General features: G+C 41.9%; 1 protein-coding gene across 2 annotated transcripts in view; it reads right to left on the bottom strand.

The window, feature by feature from the left end:
• LOC132888133 (thrombospondin type-1 domain-containing protein 4-like) overlaps positions 1 to 11,519 on the bottom strand; it is a 168,067-nt gene extending 156,548 nt beyond the window's left edge. For both annotated transcript variants that reach the window (XR_009654906.1, XM_060924148.1), the window contains exons 1-3: positions 11,149 to 11,519; positions 3,604 to 3,652; positions 3,198 to 3,267 (exon numbers count right to left, since the gene is read on the bottom strand). Coding sequence is in view for 1 of the 2 variants with exons in the window: in XM_060924148.1 (XP_060780131.1) it covers positions 3,198 to 3,267; positions 3,604 to 3,626 (93 nt within the window). In the remaining variant the exon portion in view is untranslated. The remainder of the gene's footprint in view (positions 1 to 3,197; positions 3,268 to 3,603; positions 3,653 to 11,148) is intronic.
• Positions 11,520 to 25,707: the final 14,188 nt, after the last annotated feature.

Here is a 25,707-nt window from a genome sequence, read left to right on the forward strand (position 1 = left end):
TGCCTCAGACCAGGTGGCCCCTCACACATTTTTCTCTCTGAAAATGAGTACATTAATATTTTCGAGGCCTGGAGAGCAGCAAGCAGCAGTGGTCCACCAGAGAATAAAGCTTGGACAGTAGGAATCGCTGGCACGGCATCCTCGGCTGTCTGTCAATGCCAGACGGCTATTCAGAGATCAAATGCGCCAAACCCCTTCCCGCCTGTTCCTGTAACTCAAGCTCTCAGTCATCTTCCAGGTCACCGAGAGGTCAAAGAGCTGATCCACACAAACTTTTACAATGAGTGGAAAGTCCAGGATGGTGATAGTGAGTGACCACCTGTCCATCACTAGAATCTTGAGTGAAGGTTAATTTCATTTCAGTTTCTAACCACCCTGTCATGGAGGAATGTTCATGACAAAAAAAAAATAATAATAATTCCTGACCTCTTCCTCATCATCACCTGGTGAAACAGAATCTGTTGGTCACTGTTCGGAGGTCTCTCTTTCCTCTTAGAACTAATGACCTCTCCATGCTCCCTCTGGTTTTCCAGACATCTGACCTCACTTTCTCCACTTCTATTCACGCTGGGTGAGAAAAAGTATCCCTAAATGCCTGCTTTGAGATAAGCATTTCTTTCTCCCCTAATGCCAACCAGCCAAACTGGTCTCAAATCAGCAAACTGTGAATAACATGTCTTTTTTGTTTCTGTCTTTATCTCCTTTTCGATCCATGCCACAGATTTGCACCAGGATCAGGTTTCTGAAAAGGGTTTCACAGGCTGATTACACATTCTCCAGAACTCAGGACCCCACTGTGGTTAAGCAGGAACACTGATGTTATTTGCGTGTCATGTTGAAGAAGCTTGAAATATGCGTGATAAAAGCTCGTCAAAATTGCTTCTTAAAAATCTTGAGACAAAGTCATACGGACAGATAGAAGGCTTGGGCATGATCGAGGCATGTTGATGAGGAATTTTGAAATTATTAAAGCATTTTAACTTCTCAGATCCAAACAAATGCCTCAAAACTCATTGGATGCCACTTCACTTGACAAGCAGACAACAAGACCATCAATGACGGCGTAGCTCACTCGGACCCCGTCTAGTCCAGAAGGAATGATCTAAAGTGGGCCACCTTATGGGTGCAATAAATGCTGAAAGATATATACACTATATACAAGCTATATAGAGATGCTATATCCACCCTAGGAATACTGACCTATTTACCAGAAAGAATCCAAAATGGCGAGGAACTGACCGAGAAGAAGCGATTTTTTGTTGAACTGCTTAAGGCATTAAGGCTTAATTAGTCCATAATTTCATTAATAATTGTAATTAAGCAAATCTGAGTAGAAGTTATATGCACCCTAGGTACCCCTACCTTCATGCCAGAAAGAATCAACATCAATGAAGAATTGAGGGAGAAGAAGCGATTTGTGTGGAAACTGCTCATTAGGGATTGATTAATTACTCCATATCTTCATTAGTAATTGCAATTACACAAATTTGGGTAGAAGCTATATGCACCCCAGGCAGACCTACCTTCCTGCCAAAAAGAATAAAAATCGGTGAAGAATTGAGAGAGAAGAAGAGATTTTCGTGAAATATAGACAATGCTGGACAACACATGATGGCATAAACTCATCGCCTGTTGACCAGATAAGCTAATAACAACCACAAACACTCTCTAACCTAGCTGTAGAACATTTCAAGGCTAAAAATTGGAACATTTTTAGGATTGAGTGGATAAAAGGCAAATTAAAATGTATTCAGTTAAATCCATTCATTGTTGTAGAACGTCTATGAAACAAGTTAGTTCTTGTTATAACTTGCGCGTTACAACAGTTGCTCTATCAAAAGCCTCTCTTTGTATCTTGTTTGAAATTACTAAGACAAAAAAAAAATGCACAGTTTTTCATGTTACTGAGACAAATATAAAGTGTCCTGAAGAATCTTCTGTGTCAGAAAACTCAAGGAAAAATGAGAGCTTTGGCTCTGGGGTTAGAAAGTACTGACACTGGAGACTCCTTCCATAAATGTTAAATAAACGTCACCTCACAGAATACTTCAGCACATATTTTTAATCCATTTATGTGGAGCATCCACAATATAAGTCCCTGTGTAAGTTATTACCTCCATCAACTTTGTTGGAGGAGGTTATGATTTTGCGTCCATTTTTTTTGTCTTTTCCCAACGTAACTCAAAAAGTAGTGAACAGATTTGGATGAAATTTGGTGGACAGCTTTAGTATTATCCTAGGTTCAATTGATTTGAGTTTGATGTTGATGAGATGTGGCTTGGTGGAGATATGCCCTCTGATGCCCCTTTTCCACCAAAGCAGTTCCAGGGCTGGTTCGGGGCCAGTGCTTAGTTTGGAACCGGGTTTTCTGTTTCCACTGACTGGCTCTGAGGCCAGAAAAACCGGTTCCAGGCTAACACCAACTCTCTGCTGGGCCAGAGGAAAGAACCGCTTACGTCAGCGGGGGGGCGGAGTTGTTAAGACCAACAACAATAACAAGACCGCGAAAGGTCGCCATTTTTAAGCAACGAGAAGCAGCAGCTGTACAAACGCGAAGTCATCCATTATTATTATTGTTGTTGCTGCTGCTGCTGCTTCTTCCGTGTTGTTTTTGCTTCGATATTCGTGCCAAGGTTTATGCAAACGTAGCGACATAACTGACGTATACAGCGACGTAATGACGTATACAACGACGTAACTGACGTATACAGCGACATAATGACGCGTCTTCCCTTAGCACCACGAGCTATGGAAAAGCAAACTGGTTCTCAGCTGGCTCGCAAGTTGAACGAGTTGTGAACCAGCACCAGCACTGGCCCCGAACCAGCCCTGGAACTGATTTGGTGGAAAAGGGGTATATTCTACCTTTTCTCCAAATGGAAGATTTTTATGTATAAACATGTTGTTATTAATGTTTTATCTGATGTACTGTAAATGTAAATCTGACTTCGTTTAAAATCCAGTACGCCCGACTCCAGAAATAATAATAGTTGTTCAGTTGCATACAGAACGTACTTTAGTGTTATACTCTGATGTTTCTCAGTTGTTATGATCCTCAGATACGTTTCCGAATTAGATTAAACCAGAAACAACTATTTTAACAGCTCCTTGAGATGTACTAAGAAAAGAAAAGTCATAAATCAGGTTAAATGTTTTGTCAAAGGAAAGTTTAAGTGCATCTCTGGTGCCAGTGTTACCTTCTTGTGGTCCAGTGTGAACTGGGAGTCAGAGAGGTTCGTCCAAAGCAGGGCGATAACCATGGCAACACTGTGAATAAAAGCCCAGGATTTTTAGTGAACTTTCACAGAGCACAACATTTCAGTATACAAATAGCAGGATGCTGGATTTACAGTGCTGCTTCAGACCTACTTTACAATCAGAGCTTTTCTATTTATCTCAGTATATTTATAAACCATGTCAGCTCCCGTGAGTCGGTTACGCAAGATGCTATGATTTCTGTCAGAAAATAATTTGCACTTTGAGCAACAGCCGACCAACAAGTGCAGCTTGCGAAAGCATTTCATGGATAGCCTTAGCTTGAATGTGTAACCTTTCTGAACATTGTAAACACACTCGCTGATAAATCAGTGTGTGCTTTCTTACCTTACACATGACGCTCTGTTCATGCTGGACAGAAAGTGAACAGCTCTACCTGGGAAAAGAAAAAGAGTGCGTCAGCATTGGTGGTCAACTGCAATGTCTGTTTAAACCTTCAACCTTGCAACTGTCCTTTCACTGTGTGGCACAGGACACAACCATGAGCCCTGACCTTTGACCCATGAATCCCAAGAACTCTTTTATTGAAGTGCAGCACCAAATCTAGACAGTTCACCCCATGAAGTAACTTTTTTCCTTCAGACTGAGTGTATTTCACTTCTCCCTGCAGACTAAAAGGACACTGAGACCAGTTTTCTCTCTAATTTAGTCTTGGCCGATTCCGACCCAACAGCCCAACTCCCCATCATACTACATGTACCAGTTGGGGAGGGTAAAGGCTAACATGTGCTTCATCCAAGAGACGTGAAGCCAACCAACCACATCTGCTGCTCATGCTGTGTACAACACTTGTGCTATCTACCCTCTTCTGCATACATGAGCCCACAGATGCCCACGATTGGCTAAGGTTGCTGTGATTGACAGGTGGGTTGCATTCGACGTCACATCGGCCTCATTAGATATGCAAGACATGAAGTGGTGGTCAGCTGAGCTCACTGTTCACAAAGCATTACTATCGCTGGGGCGCTTTGCTAGTCATTAAAACGCCCTACGTTTGCTTTGTTTTGGGCTGCTTGAATCAGACAAACTGTGAAAGTGATAGTTTCTTCATGGTTCCCTGTGAAGTGATAAAAACGTGTGAAAGAGCAAAGGATTTTACCAAAAGACAACGAGAAAGGAGGCTCTTGAACGTCAAAAGGAGCAGAGTCAAAGAACACTCGAGTTTCCAGTGATCACTTCGTGAAAGGTTTGTAAATTCCTCTGATTTATTTCATTTGGATTCACAAATCATTTTTATTGCCATTTCGTGATGCTTTGAAGTTCAGTTGACGCTTAAGTCCTCATGTGTTTTTGTTTACTGTTCGATCTTGGTCGCCATATTGTAAACTAATGCACGTTTTCACTTTTTATCAAGATGTCCTACCAATCTTTACAAGGTCAGTGACGTAGATTGGGCTCCTACACTGAACTAGAGAGATAAGATCATCGAGACGATCCACGTAAACACAAAAGCAGAGCTCAGGAGTTAACAGCATGAAACTGCTTCCCCAGCCGTGCAGTTACAGCGAGCCACGATAACTTCTCCGTCCTGCTTCACCAATCCTCAGGTCTTTAAAGGGGTTTCTGTGGCTCTTTGTGAATGATTTACCTGGAAGAGAAGAGCAGGGAGGATTGGGAATCGAGCAGCTGTGGTTTGTTTACACCCGATACTAAAACTTGTAGCGTCCTAGCAACCGTCTCAAAGGCGCGTACAAAAAGCCCAGAAATTCCTCCTTACCCGGGCAAAAACGTTACAGGATTTATATTCTAGTGTCCTGATCCTCAGATCTTTAACCCAGCCACATCTAAAAAGTTGTTCGCCTCCATGTTCTTCCAGGTTTTCTTCTGTGTGTCCGTGTAGAACAATGTCTGCAGCACCAGGTAGTCTGACATGTCGGGGAACTCAGCGGATGGATCATTTTCCAACTCATAGGAAAAATCTTTCTTTACTAGCATGTAAGGATCTCTCTCAATGCAAAGAGCAACTTTCTGAAGGTATCTTGACCGTACATTGACCTCTAAACTGCGAAAATAGTCAGAAACGGTTTCACTAGCTCTTTGCATAACGGCAGCCAAATTGGTTTGCCTGACCACCACTTCATTCACCGGAAGTAAACTCGCAAGCAAAAGTCATGTAACTGAATATAGACTCTTGGACTCCAAGCCATGATCTCCAAACAACAGGTCAGACATTTTTCTGTTGCATCACTTAGTAGGCATTTTTAACATTGCTGTATCATTGCAGCAGGTTGGTTTTTAAGAGGTCAATGATTGGCGAGTCTTTATTTTTCCAAATACAACTCACTTCTAACGGTCACTATTAATGATGTACATTTTTATAATTGGAGAATACTGTAGGAAAATACCAGGTATGCTGGAGCTAACTGGCAAACTTTCATGATGAACACAAATTTAACTTTGGGAACTTTGGCATATGGCAAACAGGACTTGCGTACAAGCACATGAGGTCTCAATCTTTATCAAAACAGAGTTGACATTTATATTTTAAAACAGCTGAAACACTTGAGAAACAAATTGTTCTACATGGAACCTTTAAGGAATGTTTTCTTCCTCTTATACCACAACAATTTGCCAATGATGACTTTTTTTAGTAATGAAATAAAAACACATTTCTATTTACACACTGTAGATTATAATTATGTTTAAGAAGTTATTATACTAAGGTTAATTTAAAAAAAAAAACATGCAAAGTGTCTTGTTACTGTGAAACTGGAAGGTGTGACATCCTGCCCTTGAACTTTCCCTTCGTGAAAAACTGACTGTTCCAAGGTACTGACAGTGGAGACTCCTTTCATGAATGTTAAATAAACTTCTCCTTACAGAAATGTCACCGTATTAATGATTACAGGCTTTTCTTGGTTAAGTAACATGGTTTTTAATCTGTTTATTATTTTTCTTAGATTACGTGAAACGTCCTCCATAATTAAAGTCCGTTTGAATTAGCTGTTGCTATAGAAACAAGAACGTATTAGAACAAGTGCAGTAATATTAACTTGCAATTTACCTCACAGCTGGATCAGCTACCGTCAGGGCAAATATGAAACGAGACCATCAATGATGGCGTAGCTCACTCCAGCCCTGTCTAGTCCAGAAGGAACGATCTAAAGTGGGCCACCTTGTGCAATAAATGTTAGAAGCTATATACAAGCTATATATAGAAGCTATATCCACCCTAGGAATACTGACCTATTTGCCAGAAAGAATCCAAAATGGTGAGGAATTGACCAAGAAGAAGCGATTTTTGTTGAACTGATCATTAAGGCTTAATTAGTCCATAACTTCATTAATAATTGCAATTATGCAAATTTGGGTAGAAGCTATATGCACCCCAGGCAGATCTACCTTCCTGCCAAAAAGAATAAAAATCGGTGAAGAATTGAGAGAGAAGAAGCAATTTTTGTGAAACATGGACGACGCCAGACGGACAACACATGATGGCATACTGTAAGTTCATCGCCTGTCGCCCGGATGAGTAATTATACTTGCTTACTGAGTTGTTTGAATACCATGATTGATTTAAATCTGTACATAAACACGCTCATCAGGAACATCCAAGAACATCTTATTTGCACATTCTCAATGGCTGTCCAGAGTGTAGCTCATGTGGGATTTCCAGTTCCAGTAGACATCCAGTAGAAGACCAGTAGAAAACCATTCAAAAACCAGTAGAAATATTAACGAGTTTTTATTGGTTATTATAGGGAAATTGGAACACATTCCACTGGTGTCTAAACTGGTTTCTATTGGAATGTATTGGTCTGGTTCCAGTTTAAAAAAAAAAAAACTGATACAAGCTGCTGGTCTCAGATGGTCTGCATTGGTCGAACTGGTCTCAAACGGTCTGCATTGGTTGAACTGGTCTCAAATGGTCTGCATTGGTTGAACTGATCTCAGATGGTCTGTATTGGTTGAACTGGTCTCAAATGATATGTACTGGTTGAACTGGTTTCAGATGCTCTGTGTAGGTTGAACTGGTCTCAGATGGTCCATGTTAGTTGAACTGGTCTCAAATTGCCTGAATTGGCTAAACTGGTCTCAGATGGTCTGTACTGGCTGAACTGGTCTCAGATGGTCTGTATTGGGTGAACTGGTCTCAGATGGTCTGTATTGGCTAAACTGGTCTCAGATGGTCTGTATTGGCTAAACTGATCTCAGGTGGTCTGTATTGGCTGAATTGGTCTCAGATGGCCTGTATTGGCTGAACTGGTCTCAGATGGTCTGTATTGGCTGAACTGGTCTCACGTGGTCCGTATTGGCTGAATTGGTCTCACGTGGTCCGTATTGGTTGAACTGGTCTCAGGTGGTCCGTATTGGCTGAACTGGTCTCAGATGACCTGTATTGGCTGAACTCGTCTCAGATGGTTTGTATTGGCTGAACTGGTCTCAGATGGTCTGTATTGGTTGCAGTGGTCTCAGATGGTCTGTATTGGCTGAACTGGTCTCAGATGGTCTGCATTGGCTGAACTAGTCTCATATGGCCTGCACTGGTCGAACTGGTCTCAGATGGTCTATATTGGTTGAACTAGTCTCAGATGGTCTGCATTGGTTGAACCAGTCTCAAATGGCCTGCACTGGTTGAACTGGTCTCAAATGGTCAATATTGGTTTTCACCAGAGACAACTGGGTTACTGAGTTCACAATGGTGCCTGAAATGTTCCAGTAGGTATTTAAATGGATTAAACCCATTTCAGTTAGTACAACCTGGATTTACAAGATGCAAATACCATCATAGCCTGTGTGGAATTTTACATGTTATGAGTTTACTCCTAAAACTATATTGGTAGGTGGCTTGGCAAGGCTAAATTGCCTCTAAGGGTGGGTGCGTGCGTGCGTGTGTTTCATAGGCGTCTCAATCAGGGTGTATGACAATCAAACTAACCTTCAAAGAACGTTCCTGTAACCAAAAAAACAATGTTCCTGCCAGGAATGTTCTGAGAGCCAAAAACGGGTAGGTGTATAGGATCAACTCCATAAAATACATAAAAGAAAGAACGTAAGAATGAATGAATATTCTGAAAAATCGCAGTGCTGTATTTATTGGATATTAAAGCTCATAGGCAACGGTTTTAATTTTATGTACATTTGAAACTTTATATGTAAAAAAATCCTCTGTAATTTTCTTCTGGTCCCAATAAGTATTGTTAATAAGTAATAATTAAAATAAGTTAGCATGGATCGAGGCGAATTTCTGTTCGGCTATTTTCATGACCACTCAGCACGTGACGTCATTTAAGCTAAACAAACCGCTTGAGTTGCGTCCACTTCCGTTAACTTACATTGCCGTTCGGCTTGAGTGCAGATGTGCATTCAGGAATTTCCAAATAAAAACCATGCCTTATTGTTGTACAGTGAACTGTAACAACGGGACCGGTTACAGTTTTTACCTTTTCCGAGAGAGGAGAAGAGGCGGAGAGGATGGATTGACTTTTTCCGGAAGAGGAGAAGAGGCGGAGAGAGTGGATTGTGCGCGTGAAGTCAGAGGGTTGGCTTTTTCCGGAAGAGGAGAAGAGGCGGAGAGAGTGGATTGTGCGCGTGAAGCCAGAGGGTTGGCTTTTTCTGGAAGAGGAGACGAGGTGGAGAGAGTGGATTGTGCGCGTGAAGCCAGAGGGTTGGCTTTTTCCGGAAGAGGAGACGAGGTGCAGAGAGTGGATTGTGCGCGTGAAGCCAGAGGGTTGGCTTTTTCTGGAAGAGGAGACAAGGTGGAGAGAGTGGATTGTGCGCGTGAAACAAAATCAAGCAGTCAAAGAAGAAACGGAGCAGCAACGCTCAAGCAAAAAGGAAAAGATTGGAGGTAAATATTTTTACTTTTGCTTGCAATTGACAAGTCAAGAATCCAGAGGGATCCTGTACAATCATTGTGGAAATGAGACAAAGGGATATTTCCTCACTCAGAGTAGGCTATAAATAGTATAATGCCGCGGATGGCAGGCTAATGTGGCCTACCGGCACACTGTCCAGTAATCGTTCCCTATATCCACTAGGGAGGGCGGTTTAACTATTCTTCAAAAGGGCTCTTATTTATTATTACGACAAAAGTAGGAATTTATCATAACTACCAGGATAAATCATTTGGGCGCGAGTCTTGTTACGGTCCGGGGTCACCGCGATCAGAGTCGGCCAAGTCGCTGTCCGATTCCGAGGCCGCACAGTCAAACCAGTGAGCCACGTTCACCGATTGCTTCACACCGGACATAGGTTCGTTATATGGTTTCACCTCTTGATATTTAATTTGGAGAGTTCCTACTTCAAAATTGCTATCGCTTTCAGACATTTTACACAACCTCTCACGACCAAAGTCCGTACACATGTGCTCGGTTCGCAGGTAAACACAGAACTGCTCCCGGTCTGTTTGGATTAAATGACGTCACGACGATGGGCCCCTGGCGGTGAAAGTGTGCATAAGTGAGATGTAAACAAACCTTCGGAAACTGGGCAAAACAGTATACTTTAACCGTTTTATTCAATTTTAGGGTCGTTCTTCTAGAAAATAAAGTTGATATTCTATGTTTCACCTCCGACCGTTGCCTATGACCTTTAAAGAACATCCAGAAAGAGTGTTTAATGGGATATTGGTGAAAATGCTGACAGTGCACTGTAGTTCGGAGTGAGCAACAACAATAACAACAACAATAATAATAATAATAATAATAATAATCTTCTTCTTCTTCTGGCTGCCCCCAATTAGGGGTCGCCACAGTGGATCTTTCGTCTCCATTGCTCCCTGTCTTCTGCATCCTTCTCTACCACACCTGCCACTTTCATGTCCTCTCTCACCACCTCCATGTATCTCCTCTTTGGCCTTCCTCGTTTTCATGTGCCTGGCAGCTCCATCCTCAACATTCTCCTTCCAACATGCTCTGCATCTCTTCTCAGGATGTGCCCGTACCATCTCAGTCTCATCTCTCTTAGCTTAATTCCCAAGCTCTCCACATGTGCTGTCTCTCTGATGCGCTCATTCCTTATCCTGTCCAACCTCCCATCGCAAACCTTAACATCCTCAACTCCGCCACCTCCAACTTTGCCTCCTGTCTCTTCTCCAATCCATACATCACAGCTGGTCTCACTACTGTCTTATACATCTTACCTTTCACTTTTGCTGGGACTTTCCTATCACAAATGACTCCCAAAATCCTTCTCCGCCTGCTCCACCCTGCCTGCACTCTGTTTCTCACCTCACTATCGCAGCCCCCATTTTCCTGCACAGTTGACCCCAGGTACTTGAATTCGCCAACTTTCTTTACATCTACTCCTTGCATCTTCACTACACTCTCATCCCCGTTCTCACTGACGCACATGTATTCTGTTTTGCTTCCTCTTCGTTCCAATGCATCCCTCCATCTCTCCAAACCCAACTCAACCTCCTTTCACCACATATCACAATATCATCCGCAAACATCATGTTCCACGGTGACTCTTGCCTCACTTCGTCCGTCATCACTATGGCAAACAAGAAAGGACTCAAAGCAGATCCTTGATGGAGTCCCACCTTCACCTTGAACCATTCAGTCGTTCCAGCTGCACACCTCACTGCTGTTTCACTGTTCTCATACAGGTCTTGCACCACTCTGATATACTTCTCATTCACTCCATTCTTTCTCATACAATACCATAACTCATCTCTTGGCACTCTATTGTATGCCTTCTCCAGGTCTACAAACGCACAATGTAGCTTTCTCTGGCTTTCTCTATTAACATTCTTAAAGCTAATAATAATAATAATAATAATAATAATAATAATAATAATAATAATAATATAACAATTTTGCGCATCCGTTTTAAACACATTTGTAAAGTTTTAGGTTTCCTGATCAACGCTTTAAACTTCAGAAAATCCCAGTTAGGGACGTGAGGAGGAGTGAGGAGGAGTGATACCTGTCTCTGTCCGCCGTTCCGCGTTAATACCGAGCGTTCCTTCAGGACCGGGAGTTCGGGGTTCAGCGCGCGCTCACGGAGTGCAGTTTGGAGAAAGAGGAGGCACGGATCCCGCCGGGCTGCTGCATGGTGGCAGAGCAGATAATCTCCAGCATAGAGAGGGGTCACATCCCCAGCTCCTGTCTCCGGAAGACTGAAAGCCACAAGAAGAAACATGCAGGCGCAACAATGTAACCGTTCCACAGAACGGACGCCTTCATTGATCCTGAGAGAGAGACACAGAGACAGAGAGAGAGAGAGAGAGAGAGAGACCCTGAGTCCTTAATGCAGAGGATTAGTAGCCTGGTAAAGCACTCCAGCACAGGCTGTGAATGTTTTCCCTGTGTGTGTGTGTGTGTGTGTGTGTGAGAGAGAGAGAGAGAGAGAGAGAGAGAGTTAAAAAAAAAAAGAAAGAAAATCAGATATTTGACACGTGATCACACGTTTGCACTTATCTACATACTGTGCAAATGTCTTAGGTACCCTATATATACAGTACCAGTCAAAAGTTTGGAAACAACTTCAAATTCATTATTTTTATTTATTTTTTTTCCCCGACATTGTAGAACAATACTGAACTCATCAAAACTATGAAATAACATATGGAACATATGGAACTACAACCCCGATTCCAAAAAAAGTTGGCACAAAGTACAAATTGTAAATAAAAACGGAATGCAATGATGTGGAAGTTTCAGAATTCCATATTTTATTCAGAATAGAATAAAATGTTTAAACTGAGAAAATGTATCATTTAAAGAGAAAAATCGGGTGATTTTTTTTTTAAATTTCATGACAGCAACACATCTCAAAAAAGTTGGGACAAGGCCATGTTTACCACTGTGAGACATCCCCTTTTCTCTTTACAACAGTCTGTAAACGTCTGGGGACTGAGGAGACAAGTTGCTCAAGTTTAGGGATAGGAATGTTAACCCATTCTTGTCTAATGTAGGATTCTAGTTGCTCAACTGTCTTAGGTCTTTTTTGTCGTATCTTCCGTTTTATGATGCGCCAAATGTTTTCTATGGGTGAAAGATCTGGACTGCAGGCTGGCCAGTTCAGTACCCGGACCCTTCTTCTACGCAGCCATGATGCTGTAATTGATGCAGTATATGGTTTGGCATTGTCATGTTGGAAAATGCAAGGTCTTCCCTGAAAGAGACGTCGTCTGGATGGGAGCATATGTTGCTCTAGAACCTGGATATACCTTTCAGCATTGATGGTGTCTTTCCAGATGTGTAAGCTGCCCATGCCACACGCACTAATGCAACCCCATACCATCAGAGATGCAGGCTTCTGAACTGAGCGCTGATAACAACTCGGGTCGTCCTTCTCCTCTTTAGTCCGAATGACACGGCGTCCCTGATTTCCATAAAGAACTTCAAATTTTGATTCGTCTGACCACAGAACAGTTTTCCACTTTGCCACAGTCCATTTTAAATGAGCCTTGGCCCAGAGAAGACGTCTGCGCTTCTGGATCATGTTTAGATACGGCTTCTTCTTTGAACTATAGAGTTTTAGCTGGCAACGGCGGATGGCACGGTGAATTGTGTTCACAGATAATGTTCTCTGGAAATATTCCTGAGCCCATTTTGTGATTTCCAACACTGTAAAAAATAGAATTACGCTTTGTTCAAGTAATTCCATATTCACAATTGAATGGACAAGAAAATATGAATAATTATTAACAAACAGAAAAATCCACATCAAACTGATAGGGTGCACCTCAATGATGTGTAAATATCTCATCTCATCTCATTATCTCTAGCCGCTTTATCCTTCTACAGGGTTGCAGGCAAGCTGGAGCCTATCCCAGCTGACTACGGGCGAAAGGCGGGGTACACCCTGGACAAGTCGCCAGGTCATCACAGGGCTGACACATAGACACAGACAACCATTCACACTCACATTCACACCTACGGTCAATTTTAGAGTCACCAGTTAACCTAACCTGCATGTCTTTGGACTGTGGGGGAAACCGGAGCACCCGGAGGAAACCCACGCGGACACGGGGAGAACATGCAAACTCCACACAGAAAGGCCCTCGCCGGCCACGGGGCTCGAACCCAGGACCTTCTTGCTGTGAGGCGACAGCGCTAACCACTACACCACCGTGCCGCCCATGTGTAAATATACAATAGTGAATAATCTGAATTGAAAATACATAATTGCCACAGGTGTTTATTCAGCGCATACTCTTAATGACCAAGACACGGGGTTTCCTCTCCCAAATGCAAGGGCTGGGCAATGTTCTGAACCAGCCAGTGTGTATTTAGGCTGTGCAGGGTCATGTTCTAAGTCAGTCTGCATCTTAACAGTTAGAAGGGCCATGTCCCCCCCTTAAACATGAATGTTTTGACATGGATGTAGCTTGTGTTTCAGAGCAGCTAGATTAGAATGACAAGACGCCCCAATTACAAGTGCACTTATTATTGCACTGTAGCTTGGCCTGTGAAACCAAGTTCAAGTACTGAAGGGCCATGTTTTGATTAAAGAAATGAAACCCCATGTAGCCTATTCATGCTTAAAAAGACGGAAAATAGATTGAACTCAGGGGGCATGCACTGTAATTATACAAATACTTGATTTGGTTCAAAAGTGCTTATTGAAATAAAGTTTTTAAAAAAGTGTGAAGTTTATTGTACATTATTGAAGTTTTGTAATTGTGTAGAACAATGAAAAAAGGCATGTATAGTTTAATGATAAATTGTGATAACCTCAATTGCCTTTTTGTACTACTGTGAATGCCACTGTTCAGCAAAAAGAGAAATCTATGTTGGCAGAATGAGGAATTGAAAATTGACTTAATTAAGAATTCTTAATAAAGATAACAGTGTTATCATAGTTTGGATTATCATGGGCACATCGTTGGCAAAACATAAAATTCTTAATGCAGACGGTTGCCTTGAAATTTCAAGTATTCTCAATCTCAACTATTCTTTTTTTACAGTGAATACAGAAGCATGCCTGTATGTGATGCAGTGCCGTCTAAGGGCCCGAAGATCACGGGCACCCAGTATGGTTTTCCGGCCTTGACCCTTACGCACAGAGATTCTTCCAGATTCTCTGAATCTTCTGATGATATTATGCACTGTAGATGATGATATGTTCAAACTCTTTGCAATTTTACACTGTCGAACTCCTTTCTGATCTTGCTCCACTATTTGTCGGTGCAGAATTAGGGGGATTGGTGATCCTCTTCCCATCTTTACTTCTGAGAGCCGCTGCCACTCCAAGATGTTCTTTTTATACCCAGTCATGTTAATGACCTATTGCCAATTGACCTAATGAGTTGCAATTTGATCCTCCAGCTGTTCCTTTTTTGTACCTTTAACTTTTCCAGCCTCTTATTGCCCCGTCCCAACTTTTTTGAGATGTGTTGCTGTCATGAAATTTCAAATGAGCCAAAATTTGGCATGAAATTTCAAAATGTCTCACTTTCAACATTTGATATGTTGTCTATGTTCTATTGTGAATACAATATCAGTTTTTGACATTCGTAAATTATTGCATTCCGTTTTTATTTACAATTTGTACTTTATCCCAACTTTTTTGGAATCGGGGTTATATATGGTAAACAAAAAAGTGTTTAAAAAAACAACGTTTCATCTTTTAGATTCTTCAAAGTCATCACTATTTACCTTGAGAACAGCTTTGCACACTATTGGCATTATCTGAACCAGCTTCATGAGGTAGTCACCTGGAACGCTTCTCAATTAACAGGTGTGTCGTGTCAAAAATGGAATTTCTTGCCTTCTTAATGCATTTGACACCATCAACCAGTAAAGAGGAAATAATAAAAATACAGTAAATAGCCCTGTTTGACAACTGTAGTAATCCATATTATGTCAAGAACCACTCAACTCAGTAAAGAGAAATAACAGTCAGTCATTACTTTAAGACACAAAGTGTCTTTTAGTTAATTAAAATAAAGAAAATACATCGAATTTGAAGGTGTTTCCAAACTTTATATAATTTTTTTTTAGATAGAGATAGATACTTTATTAATCCCAGAGGGAAATTCAAGGTATCCAGTAACATTTCCGCATTGCACAAGATCAATACAAAAACTAAATACCATTATACGTATAAAAAACTAAAATACAAAAAAAAAAGAAATAAAACATTACCAATAAGAGCAAGTAATAAAATGTACAGCTCTCAGTGTGGGAGGGAGTGCAGTTGGCAGTAAAAGAAAAAAAGAAAGCACAACTTTATTCATTACACACTTGTGAAATTTCCTCTCTACATTTAACCCATCTGAAGCACACACACACACCCAGAGCAGTGGGTGGCCATGCCAACAGCGCCCAGGGAGCAGTTGGGAGTTAGGTGCCTCGCTCAAGGGCACCTCAGCCTAAGGCCGTCCCATATTAACCTAACCGCATGTCTTTGAACTGTGGGGGAAACCGGAGCACCCGGAGGAAACCCACACAGACACGGGGAGAACATGCAAACTCCACACAGAAAGGCCCTTGCCGGCCGCTGGGCTCAAACCCAGAACCTTCTTACTGTGAGGCGACCATGCTAACCACTACACCACCGTGCAGTGCAAATACTTTGTAGACAGTTACATACATGTGCAGTGTGTTTAGTGGCATATGGTAGATAAAAAGCATAGCATATTACATGATAGGCATAGTTAAAGTATTTATAATACATAGGGCCAAATTACTCAATTCTGATTGGTCAATCCAGGAGGGCTTTTTTCCTTAACACGGGGCCGTATTTCTGAAATGCTATTGGCTAGTTTGTTGCTTGGTTACGGTTACAAAAATGAGCAAATTTTGTCAACAAAATGGCTGACTCTGCTGACTCAGCAACGCCGCGTTTCGCTATATTTGATGAAGAAATGATAAACCAGTTGAAAGCTGCAAGTGGAAATAAAAATACAAAAAAAAAGTTCGAATTTTTGGCTTTCCGTGTTTAAGAAATGGGCCGCAGAAAGACAAATAAACGACTCTCTAGTGGCATATGAATGCTGTGAGTTAGACAAGGTGCTATCGCAGTTTTATGCGGAAGTGAGGAAAGAAAATAGGGAAAACCACTTTCAAAATCCTCGTGTCGTGTCGCTGTGTCATGATGAAAGACGCTTTAGAAACTGATTCAAACGTGCAAGATAGTCTTGCGTCCTGATTGGTTCAGAAATTGTGAATGACAAATGTTGTGAACTTGAATGGCTTCTGAAGTATGAATTTGGCCCTATATATTATAAACAAGTAATCATATGGTTCCTCGTAAAATTAAGGATCAATTTCACTCGTGATTTCAAAGTTTTGAAATTGCCCTCGTCGCTTAGCGACTCAGGCAATTTTCAAAACTTCGAACTCACTCGTGAAATTAATCCTTAATTTTACTCGGCCCCATACGATTACCTATACCTATCAGTACATACAGTATATGTAATAGTGTGATAGTATACGATATATAATATTAAGTTAGTATATAAATATTAAGTTAGTACAGCGCTGAGCGTAAATGAGTACACCCCCTTTGAAAAGTAACATTTTAAACAATATCTCAATGAACACAAACAATTTCCAAAATGTTGAAAGGACTAAGTTTAATATAACATCTGTTTAACTTATAACGTGAAAGTAAGGTTAATAATATAACTTAGATTACACATTTTTTCAGTTTTACTCAAATTAGGGTGGTGCAAAAATGAGTACACCCCACAACAAAAACTACTACATCTAGTACTTTGTATGGCCTCCATGATTTTTAATGACAGCACCAAGTCTTCTAGGCATGGAATGAACAAGTTGGCGACATTTTGCAACATCAATCTTTTTCCATTCTTCAACAACGACCTCTTTTAGTGACTGGATGCTGGATGGAGAGTGATGCTCAACTTGTCTCTTCAGAATTCCCCAAAGAAAATAATTTCTTTACACCACAAAGCTGAAGGCTACAAGAAGATCAGCAAAGCTTTACTTATCGGTCAGAATACTGTAGCAAAAGTGGTACAAAACTTTAAGAAAGATGGAACTGCAACCATCTCACCTGGAGACGTCCAGGTCATTCACGGAAGTTAACACCTCAACAGGAGCGTCTATGGTGCCAAGTATTACCGGGCCCATTTCATGGATGAAATGCATTTCGTCCATCACAGAATGCATTTCGTCAGATGAAATGCATTTCATCCATCATGAAATGCATTTCGTCCCACGAAATGCATTTCGTCCATCACTGAATGCATTTCGTCATCACGGAATGCATTTCGTCCATCACGAATTGCATTTCATCCCACGAAATGCATTTCATCCATCACTGAATGCATTTCGTCATCACAAAATGCATTTCGTCGGACGAAATGCATTTCGTCCATCACGAATTGCATTGCATCCATCACTGAATGCATTTCGTCATCACAAAATGCATTTCGTCGGACGAAATGCATTTCATCCATCATGAAATGCATTTTGTGATGGACAAAATTAATTTTGTGATGGACGAAATGCATTTTGTGATGACGAAATGCATTCTGTGATGGACGAAATGCATTTCGTCCATCACAAAATTAATTTTGTCCATCACGAAATGCATTTCGTCCACAGAATGCAGTATGGTAGATCACGAAATGAATTTCGTCATCACAGAATGCATTTCGTCGGACGAAATGCATTTCGTCCATCACAAAATGCATTTCGTCGGACAGAATGCATTTCGTCCATCACAAAATGCATTTCGTCATCACAAAATGCATTTCGTCGGACGAAATGCATTTCGTCCATCATGAAATACATTTTGTGATGACAAAATGCATTCTGTGATGGACGAAATGCATTTTGTCCGACGAAATGCATTTTGTGATGACGAAATGCATTCTGTGACGGACGAAATGCATTCTGTCTAACGAAATGCATTTCGTCGGACGAAATGCATTCTGTGATGACGAAATTCATTTCGTGATCTACCATACACTTGGCACCCCATAAACGTCTTCTGATGAGAAGGGTTGAAGAAACTCGCATGCAAGTTCACTGCATTTATCTAAAGAAATAGAAAGCCAAACTGGGGTGAGTATTTCCCATGACACAATACGGCGTACACTGCAGAGGAATGGCATGCATGGATGCCGTCCACAAAAGAAGCCTCTCCTAAAGCCCAGGCACAAAAAAGCCCGCCTAGAGTTTGCCAGGACCCATGCTGACAAAGATGAAGACTACTGGGACTCTATACTCTGGAGTGATGAGACCAAGATAAATGTTTTTGGAACTGATGGCTTCAAAACTGTACAGTATGGCATCGCAAAGGTGAGGAATACAAAGAAAAATGCATGGTGCCTACAGTGAAACATGGTGGTGGCAGTGTCCTTATGTGGGGCTGCATGAGTGCTGCTGGTGTCGGGGAGCTGCATTTCATTGATGGCATCATGAATTCACAGACGTATTGCTCTATACTGAAAGAGAAGATGCTACCATCACTCCGTGCCCTTGGTCGTTGTGCACTTTTCCAACATGACTAAACACACATCTAAGGCCACTGTTGGATTTCTGAAGAAGAACAGGGTGAAAGTGATTCAGTGGCCAGGTACGTCTCCTGATCTGAACCCAATCGAACACCTATGGGGAATTCTGAAGAGACAAGTTGAGCATCACTCTCCATCCAGCATCCAGTCACTAAAAGAGGTCATTGTTGAAGAATGGAAAAAGATTGATGTTGCAAAATGTCGCCAACTTGTTCATTCCATGCCTAGAAGACTTGGTGCTGTCATTAAAAATCATGGAGGCCATACAAAGTACTAGATGTAGTAGTTTTTGTTGTGGGGTGCACTCATTTTTGCACCACCCTAATTTGAGTAAAACTGAAAAAAAAAATGTGTAATCTAAGTTATATTATTAACCTTACTTTCACGTTATAAGTTAATATACTTTCACATTATAAAGTATATAATAATGTAAAGTACAGCATACCAGCTTATCTACAAATATCCGTATATAACCATCTATGCATATAACGTACATCTATTTAACCTTTATCACCATGATACGTCAGTTTCACGATGGCATGATGGCACATGTGATCGATGATGGCCAAACCTCTAATTGTTTTCCCGTCAGCAATGGAGTAAAACAGGGATGTGTTCTGGCTCCTACACTGTTTTCCATCATGTTCTCAGCCATGCTTTCCGATGCATTCACTGACGAAGATCTTGGTCTTGAAATTCGGTACAGAACTGATGGCAAACTTTTTAATCCGAGATGTCTGAAAGCATCAACCAAGGTACAACTGACAAAGATAGTTGATCTGCTCTTTGCTGATGACTGTGCCTTAATTGCTACTACTGAAGTGCAATCACAGCAAACTATGGATAAATTTTCAGGAGCATGTGATAATTTTGGTCTCACCATCAGCACCAAGAAGACGGAAGTATTGCACCAACCTGCACCTGGTGCAACATTCATAGAGCCTAACATCAAGGTCAAGGGTACCAAACTTCAATCAGCCGACAGTTTCACATACCTTGGTAGCATAGTTTCTCGCTGTGTCCATATAGACGATGAAATTAACAACCGTATTGCGAAAGCCAGTGCAGCATTTGGCAGGCTAAGACACACAGTATGGGACAGAAGAGGTATCACTCTAGCAACCAAGCTCAAAGTCTATAAAGCAGTTGTCCTCACCATTCTCTTGTATGCATGTGAAACCTGGACAGTCTACAGCAGGCAGGCATGCAAATTACAGCACTTCCATACAACAAGACTACGGAAAATTCAAAAAATCAAGTGGCAAGAAAAAATTCCCGACACAGAGGTCCTAAAGAGAGCAGACTTGCCATCCATTCATACTCTTCTACAGAAAAATCAACTTCGTTGGGCTGGTCACTTACACAGAATGCCTGACTCCAGAATTCCAAAACAGCTTTTTTATGGTGAGCTCTCAACAGGCAAGAAGACTGTAGGTGGACAGAAAAAGAGATACAAGGACGTCCTTAAATCTTCCCTTAAGGCTACGAACATCAACTGGGAAAGTTGGGAATCCTATGCCAGCAATCGTGCAAACTGGCGTCATATGATCAATCTTGGTGCAAACTATGCAGAACAAACAAGAACACTCACTGCTCAGGAAAAGAGAGCCATCAGGAAAGCCAGGTCAGCCAGCGCCTCAATTACAACAGAGAGCGACTACAAGTGCCACCTTTGCAATCGCTACTTTCGTGCCCGGATTGGACTTATCAGCCATCTTCGGACACACCGAAATCAACTTTCAACATAGAAGGAAGTCTTGGTCTTCATCGTTACGATGGACGAACAACAACATTTAAGCAGCAGAGAAGTGCAATGGACATGAAAAGAGCAGTGTAACTAGTCCCGAGTACAGCAGAGTCACAGAGTCTTATTTTTGCTGAGCTGGGAGCAGTTGGACAGTCTAATGGCCTGAAGGACAAAAAGACTTCCTGAATCTGTCTGTGGTGCAGGGCAGGGACAACAGTCTGCCACTGAACGAGCTCCTCTGCCTGATGATGGCTCCATGCAGAGGATGGTGAACATTGTCCATGATTAAGAGCAGTTTGCTCAGGGCCCTTCGCTCTGCCACTGATGTAAGGGACTCCAGCTCAGTTCCCAGCACAGAGCCAGCTTTTAAATACAAACTTACATTCGTAGATTAATAGATATAGATTTTTATTTGATCACTTCTACTGTACATTATCAAATCTGTACAAAACAAATTTAGATTTCCAAACATTAGCACAAAATTAAATGCTACAGAAAAAAAAAAAGTTTGCATCTGGGCAGCATATTCCATCAGAGAGCACTTTTTAGATTAAAGAGAGAGAGAGAGAGAGAGAGAGAGAGAGAGAGAGAGAGAACATAACGAAGGCTGCTGGCAAAATTTTGGTGCAAAATGAAGAAGCAAGTGTGACAAAGTGTCCAGAAGAACTGTGGCTGGTTCTGCAAGATGCTCAGTAAAACCTACAGCTCATTTCCACATAAAACTGAACTCATTGTACCGGAGACTACCGTTTTTGTTTTAAAGCAAAGGGAATTGTGTCTCACATCAAATATTGACTTTGTTCCATGTATTACTGTTTACTGCTCTTTATTGTATTTTTTTTAAATGTAGAAATATTTAATTTCTATGGTGTAGTGGTTAGCACTGTCACCTCACAGCAAGAAGGTCCGGGTTCGAGCCCCGTGGCCGGCGAGGGCCTTTCTGTGTGGAGTTTGCATGTTCTCCCAGTGTCCGCGTGGGTTTCCTCCAAAGACATGCAGGTTAGGTTAACTGGTGACTCTAAATTGACCGTAGGTGTGAATGTGAGTGTGAATGGTTGTCTGTGTCTATGTGTCGGCCCTGTGATGACCTGGCGACTTGTCCAGGGTGTACCCCGCCTTTCACCCATAGTCAGCTGGGATAGGCTCCAGCTTGCCTGCAACCCTGTAGGACAGGATAAGCCAGTCAAGTCAAGTTTATTTGTATAGCGCTTTTAACAATAAACATTGTCGCAAAGCAGCTTTACAGAATTTGAACGACTTAAAATATGAGCTAATTTTATCCCTAATCTATCCCCAATGAGCAAGCCTGTGGTGACGGTGGCAAGGAAAAACTCCCTCAGACGACATGAGGAAGAAATCTTGAGAGGAACCAGACTCAAAAGGGAACCCATCCTCATTTGGGCAACAACAGACAGCATGACTATAATATTAACAGTCCTAACATAAAGTCAGTTTTGTTGATGTTATAAACTCTTCATTGATGGAAACTTGAGTGCAAAACTGTTCATGACAACTGCAGTCCTAAAGTTAGCAAGTCAACTGTAGTCCTCAGCCGTAAAAGCATTACTGTAAGTGTCCAGAGCGTCCTCCAGGTGTGACTTTCAACTGTCCACATGGGTCCGTCCTCTACAGGAGTGATGCAATGAGACACCAATTGATGAGATCCAACACAGGGCACCAGGATGGATCAGGCAGGCCCGAGGAGTAGAAGAGGTCAGCATCTCGATCTCAGGATTGACATGTAACTCAGAGGGACAGATTTTTTTTTTTTGGGGGGGAGAGAGAGAGAGAGAGAAACACACAGGTTGTTAGGTATGCCCAGTGTCACCTGAATAAGTAGGAACAGTATACATATTGCACTGAGTACAAGCAGGGACTCCGGCAACTAACTATGACAGCATAACTAAAAGGGGAGAGCCAGAAGGTAACACAGGCATGAGGGAGCCCCGGGACATAAAGCAGCAGCTACTACACCGTCAACAAACTCGGGTGAGCAAGCGAGTGGGGACTGACAGCATCCATACATCCCAGTTTACCAAAACACTCTCTGTCTGAGGACCCTCCAGATCTACACCTTTACCTCATAAACACCATTAACAAAAGGCTTGACTAAACAGATACACTACCGTTCAAAAGTTTGGGGTCACCCAGACAATTTTGTGTTTTCCATGAAAAGTCACACTTTTATTTACCACCATAAGTTGTAAAATGAATAGAAAATATAGTCGAGACATTTTTCTGGCCATTTTGAGCATTTAATCGACCCCACAAATGTGATGCTCCAGAAACTCAATCTGCTCAAAGGAAGGTCAGTTTTATAGCTTCTCTAAAGAGCTAAACTGTTTTCAGCTGTGCTAACATGATTGTACAAGGGTTTTCTAATCCTCCATTAGCCTTCTGAGGCAATGAGCAAACACATTGTACCATTAGAACACTGGAGTGAGAGTTGCTGGAAATGGGCCTCTATACACCTATGGAGATATTGCACCAAAAACCAGACATTTGCAGCTAGAATAGTCATTTACCACATTAGCAATGTCTCATCTCATCTCATTATCTGTAGCCGCTTTATCCTTCTACAGGGTCGCAGGCAAGCTGGAGCCTATCCCAGCTGACTATGGGCGAAAGGCGGGGTACACCCTGGACAAGTCGCCAGGTCATCACAGGGCTGACACATAGACACAGACAACCATTCACACTCACATTCACACCTACGGTCAATTTAGAGTCACCAGTTAACCTAACCTGCATGTCTTTGGACTGTGGGGGAAACCGGAGCACCCAGAGGAAACCCACGCGGACACGGGGAGAACATGCAAACTCCGCACAGAAAGGCCCTCGCCGGCCCCGGGGCTCGAACCCAGGACCTTCTTGCTGTGAGGCGACAGCGCTAACCACTACACCACCGTGCCGCCCACATTAGCAATGTATAGAGTGGATTTCTGAATAGCTTAAAGTGATCTTCATTGAAAAGAACAGTGTTTTTCTTTCAAAAATAAGGACATTTCAAAGTGACCCCAAACTTTTGAACGGTAGTGTATGTTTTCAGCTTAGACTTAAACGCTGAGACTGTGTCTGATTCCTGAACATTACTTGGAAGGCTGTTCCATAACCGCTGTAATGGAACATTGTATGTTCCATACCCGCTTATGGCTGCTCCATAAGCGGTTACAGGTAGTGGATGGATGGATGGATGGATGGAGTAGTGGTTAGCACTCTCACCTCAAAGCAAGAAGGTTCTGGGTTCAAGCCAACAGGGGCCTTTCTGTGTGGAGTTTGCATGTTCTCCCCGTGTCTGTGTGGGTTTCCTCCACAGTCCAAAGACATGCAGGTTAGGTTAACATGGGACGGCCTTGGGCTAAGGTTGGGCTGAAATGCCCTTGAGCAAGGCACCTAACCCACAACTGCTCCCTGGGTGCTGTAGCACAGCTGCCCACTGCTCTGGGTGTGTGTTCACTGCTTCAGATGGGTTAAATGCAGAGGAGGAATTTCACTGTGCTTGAGTGAACACGTGATAAATAAAAGTTCTTTTCCTCCTTCCTCTTAATTTCATAATTTTTGAAGGCATCTTTGCTCTACAGCATTTCTTTACAGGTGGCTAAGACTTTTGCACAGTACTGTATATCAGAACCTGAGCTATTTATTAAACTTATTACATGAGAATAAATAGATTACATAAAAATTAAGACCGGGTGGCACGGTGGTGTAGTGGTTAGCGCTGTCACCTCACAGCAAGAAGGTCCGGGTTCGAGCCCCGTGGCCGGCGAGGGCCTTTCTGTGCGGAGTTTGCATGTTCTCCCTGTGTCCGTGTGGGTTTCCTCCGGGTGCTCTGGTTTCCCCCACAGTCCAAAGACATGCAGGTTAGGTTAACTGGTGACTCTAAATTGACCGTAGGTGTGAATGTGAGTGTGAATGGTTGTCTGTGTCTATGTGTCAGCCCTGTGATGACCTGGCGACTTGTCCAGGGTGTACCCCGCCTTTCGCCCGTAGTCAGCTGGGATAGGCTCCAGCTTGCCTGCGACCCTGTAGAACAGGAGCTTCAGTTAATGTTCACAATGTTCAAACATCTGAACGGGAAAAATTGTGATCTCAAAGTGTGACTTTCTTTCACTGTGGCATGGGTGTTGGTTTGAGCCAGATGGACTGGTTTGAGTATTTCAGAAACTGCTGATCTCCTGGGGTTTTCACACACAAACAACAGTCTCTAGGGTTTACACAGACAGAATGGTGGGAAAAACAAAAAACATCGCGTGAGTGAGTGAACGACAGTTCTGTAGGTGGGAACAAACACCTTGCTGATAAGAGAGGCTAGAAGAAAATGGACAGATTGGTTCGATCTTTTTTGCCAGGAAGGAAGGATATGGTAACTCATAGCAACTCTTTACAACCATGGTGAGCAAAAAAGCATCTCAGTATGCAACAAGAGACAGAAGACCATATTGGGTTCCACTCCGAAAAATTATCACATGAAAACACGCACACACAAAGTTCATATAAAAAATTAACGTCAAAATAAATGAAACACAAATAATGTTTATATATGGAAAAAACCCTACATGTGAAAAATGAATTGTTTGGGAGAAAGAAAAAAAATCACATGGACTGCTGCGCAAAAAAAAAAAAAAAAAAAGATGACGACATTTTAACCCTCATCCTACCATGCTATTTTACACCTTAATCTTACCATGTGGGGTCCGTTTGGACCCCAATACTTTTCTTTAAAATTAAAGCTTATAAAGACAAACTCACCAGATAAGTTTTGTTCAGAACATCTTGTATTAATAACAGCAATACACTAAAGGGCCCAAGGCATAAAGAACACACTTAACCTTCATCCTACCAGCCAATTTTACATACACAAACTACCAGGCGGGGTCCGTATGGACCCCAGGAGGGAATACCTTGAAATCAATGCAGTAAGAACCAATTCAATGCAGCAAACAGACATAACTTTATTGCAGAACAAAATCCACTATGGCTGAATATCAATGATGTATTATAAATGCAATAACATTGCAATAATATTGCAATAACTAGCATACATGTAGCAAATTATAGCGCCACAAAAAAAATTGCCATTATATACACGATTTTTGCAGCTCATGCAGCTGTAAAACATTCTGGATTACAACTTAGGTCTTTTCTTACAGAATTTAAAACAAAAAAGTAATTGTAAAATAATTTAGGGCTTTTGTTTTGCAGCCTGTGCTTATTGCAGCAGTGGGGTCCACACGGACCCCAAGAAGGAATGCCTTGGTAGTTTCATTATGGAACATAAAAGAAATAAAAGAAGTTAACT

This window comes from Neoarius graeffei, chromosome 6, assembly GCF_027579695.1.
Source record: "Neoarius graeffei isolate fNeoGra1 chromosome 6, fNeoGra1.pri, whole genome shotgun sequence".
Classification (NCBI taxonomy): domain Eukaryota; kingdom Metazoa; phylum Chordata; class Actinopteri; order Siluriformes; family Ariidae; genus Neoarius; species Neoarius graeffei.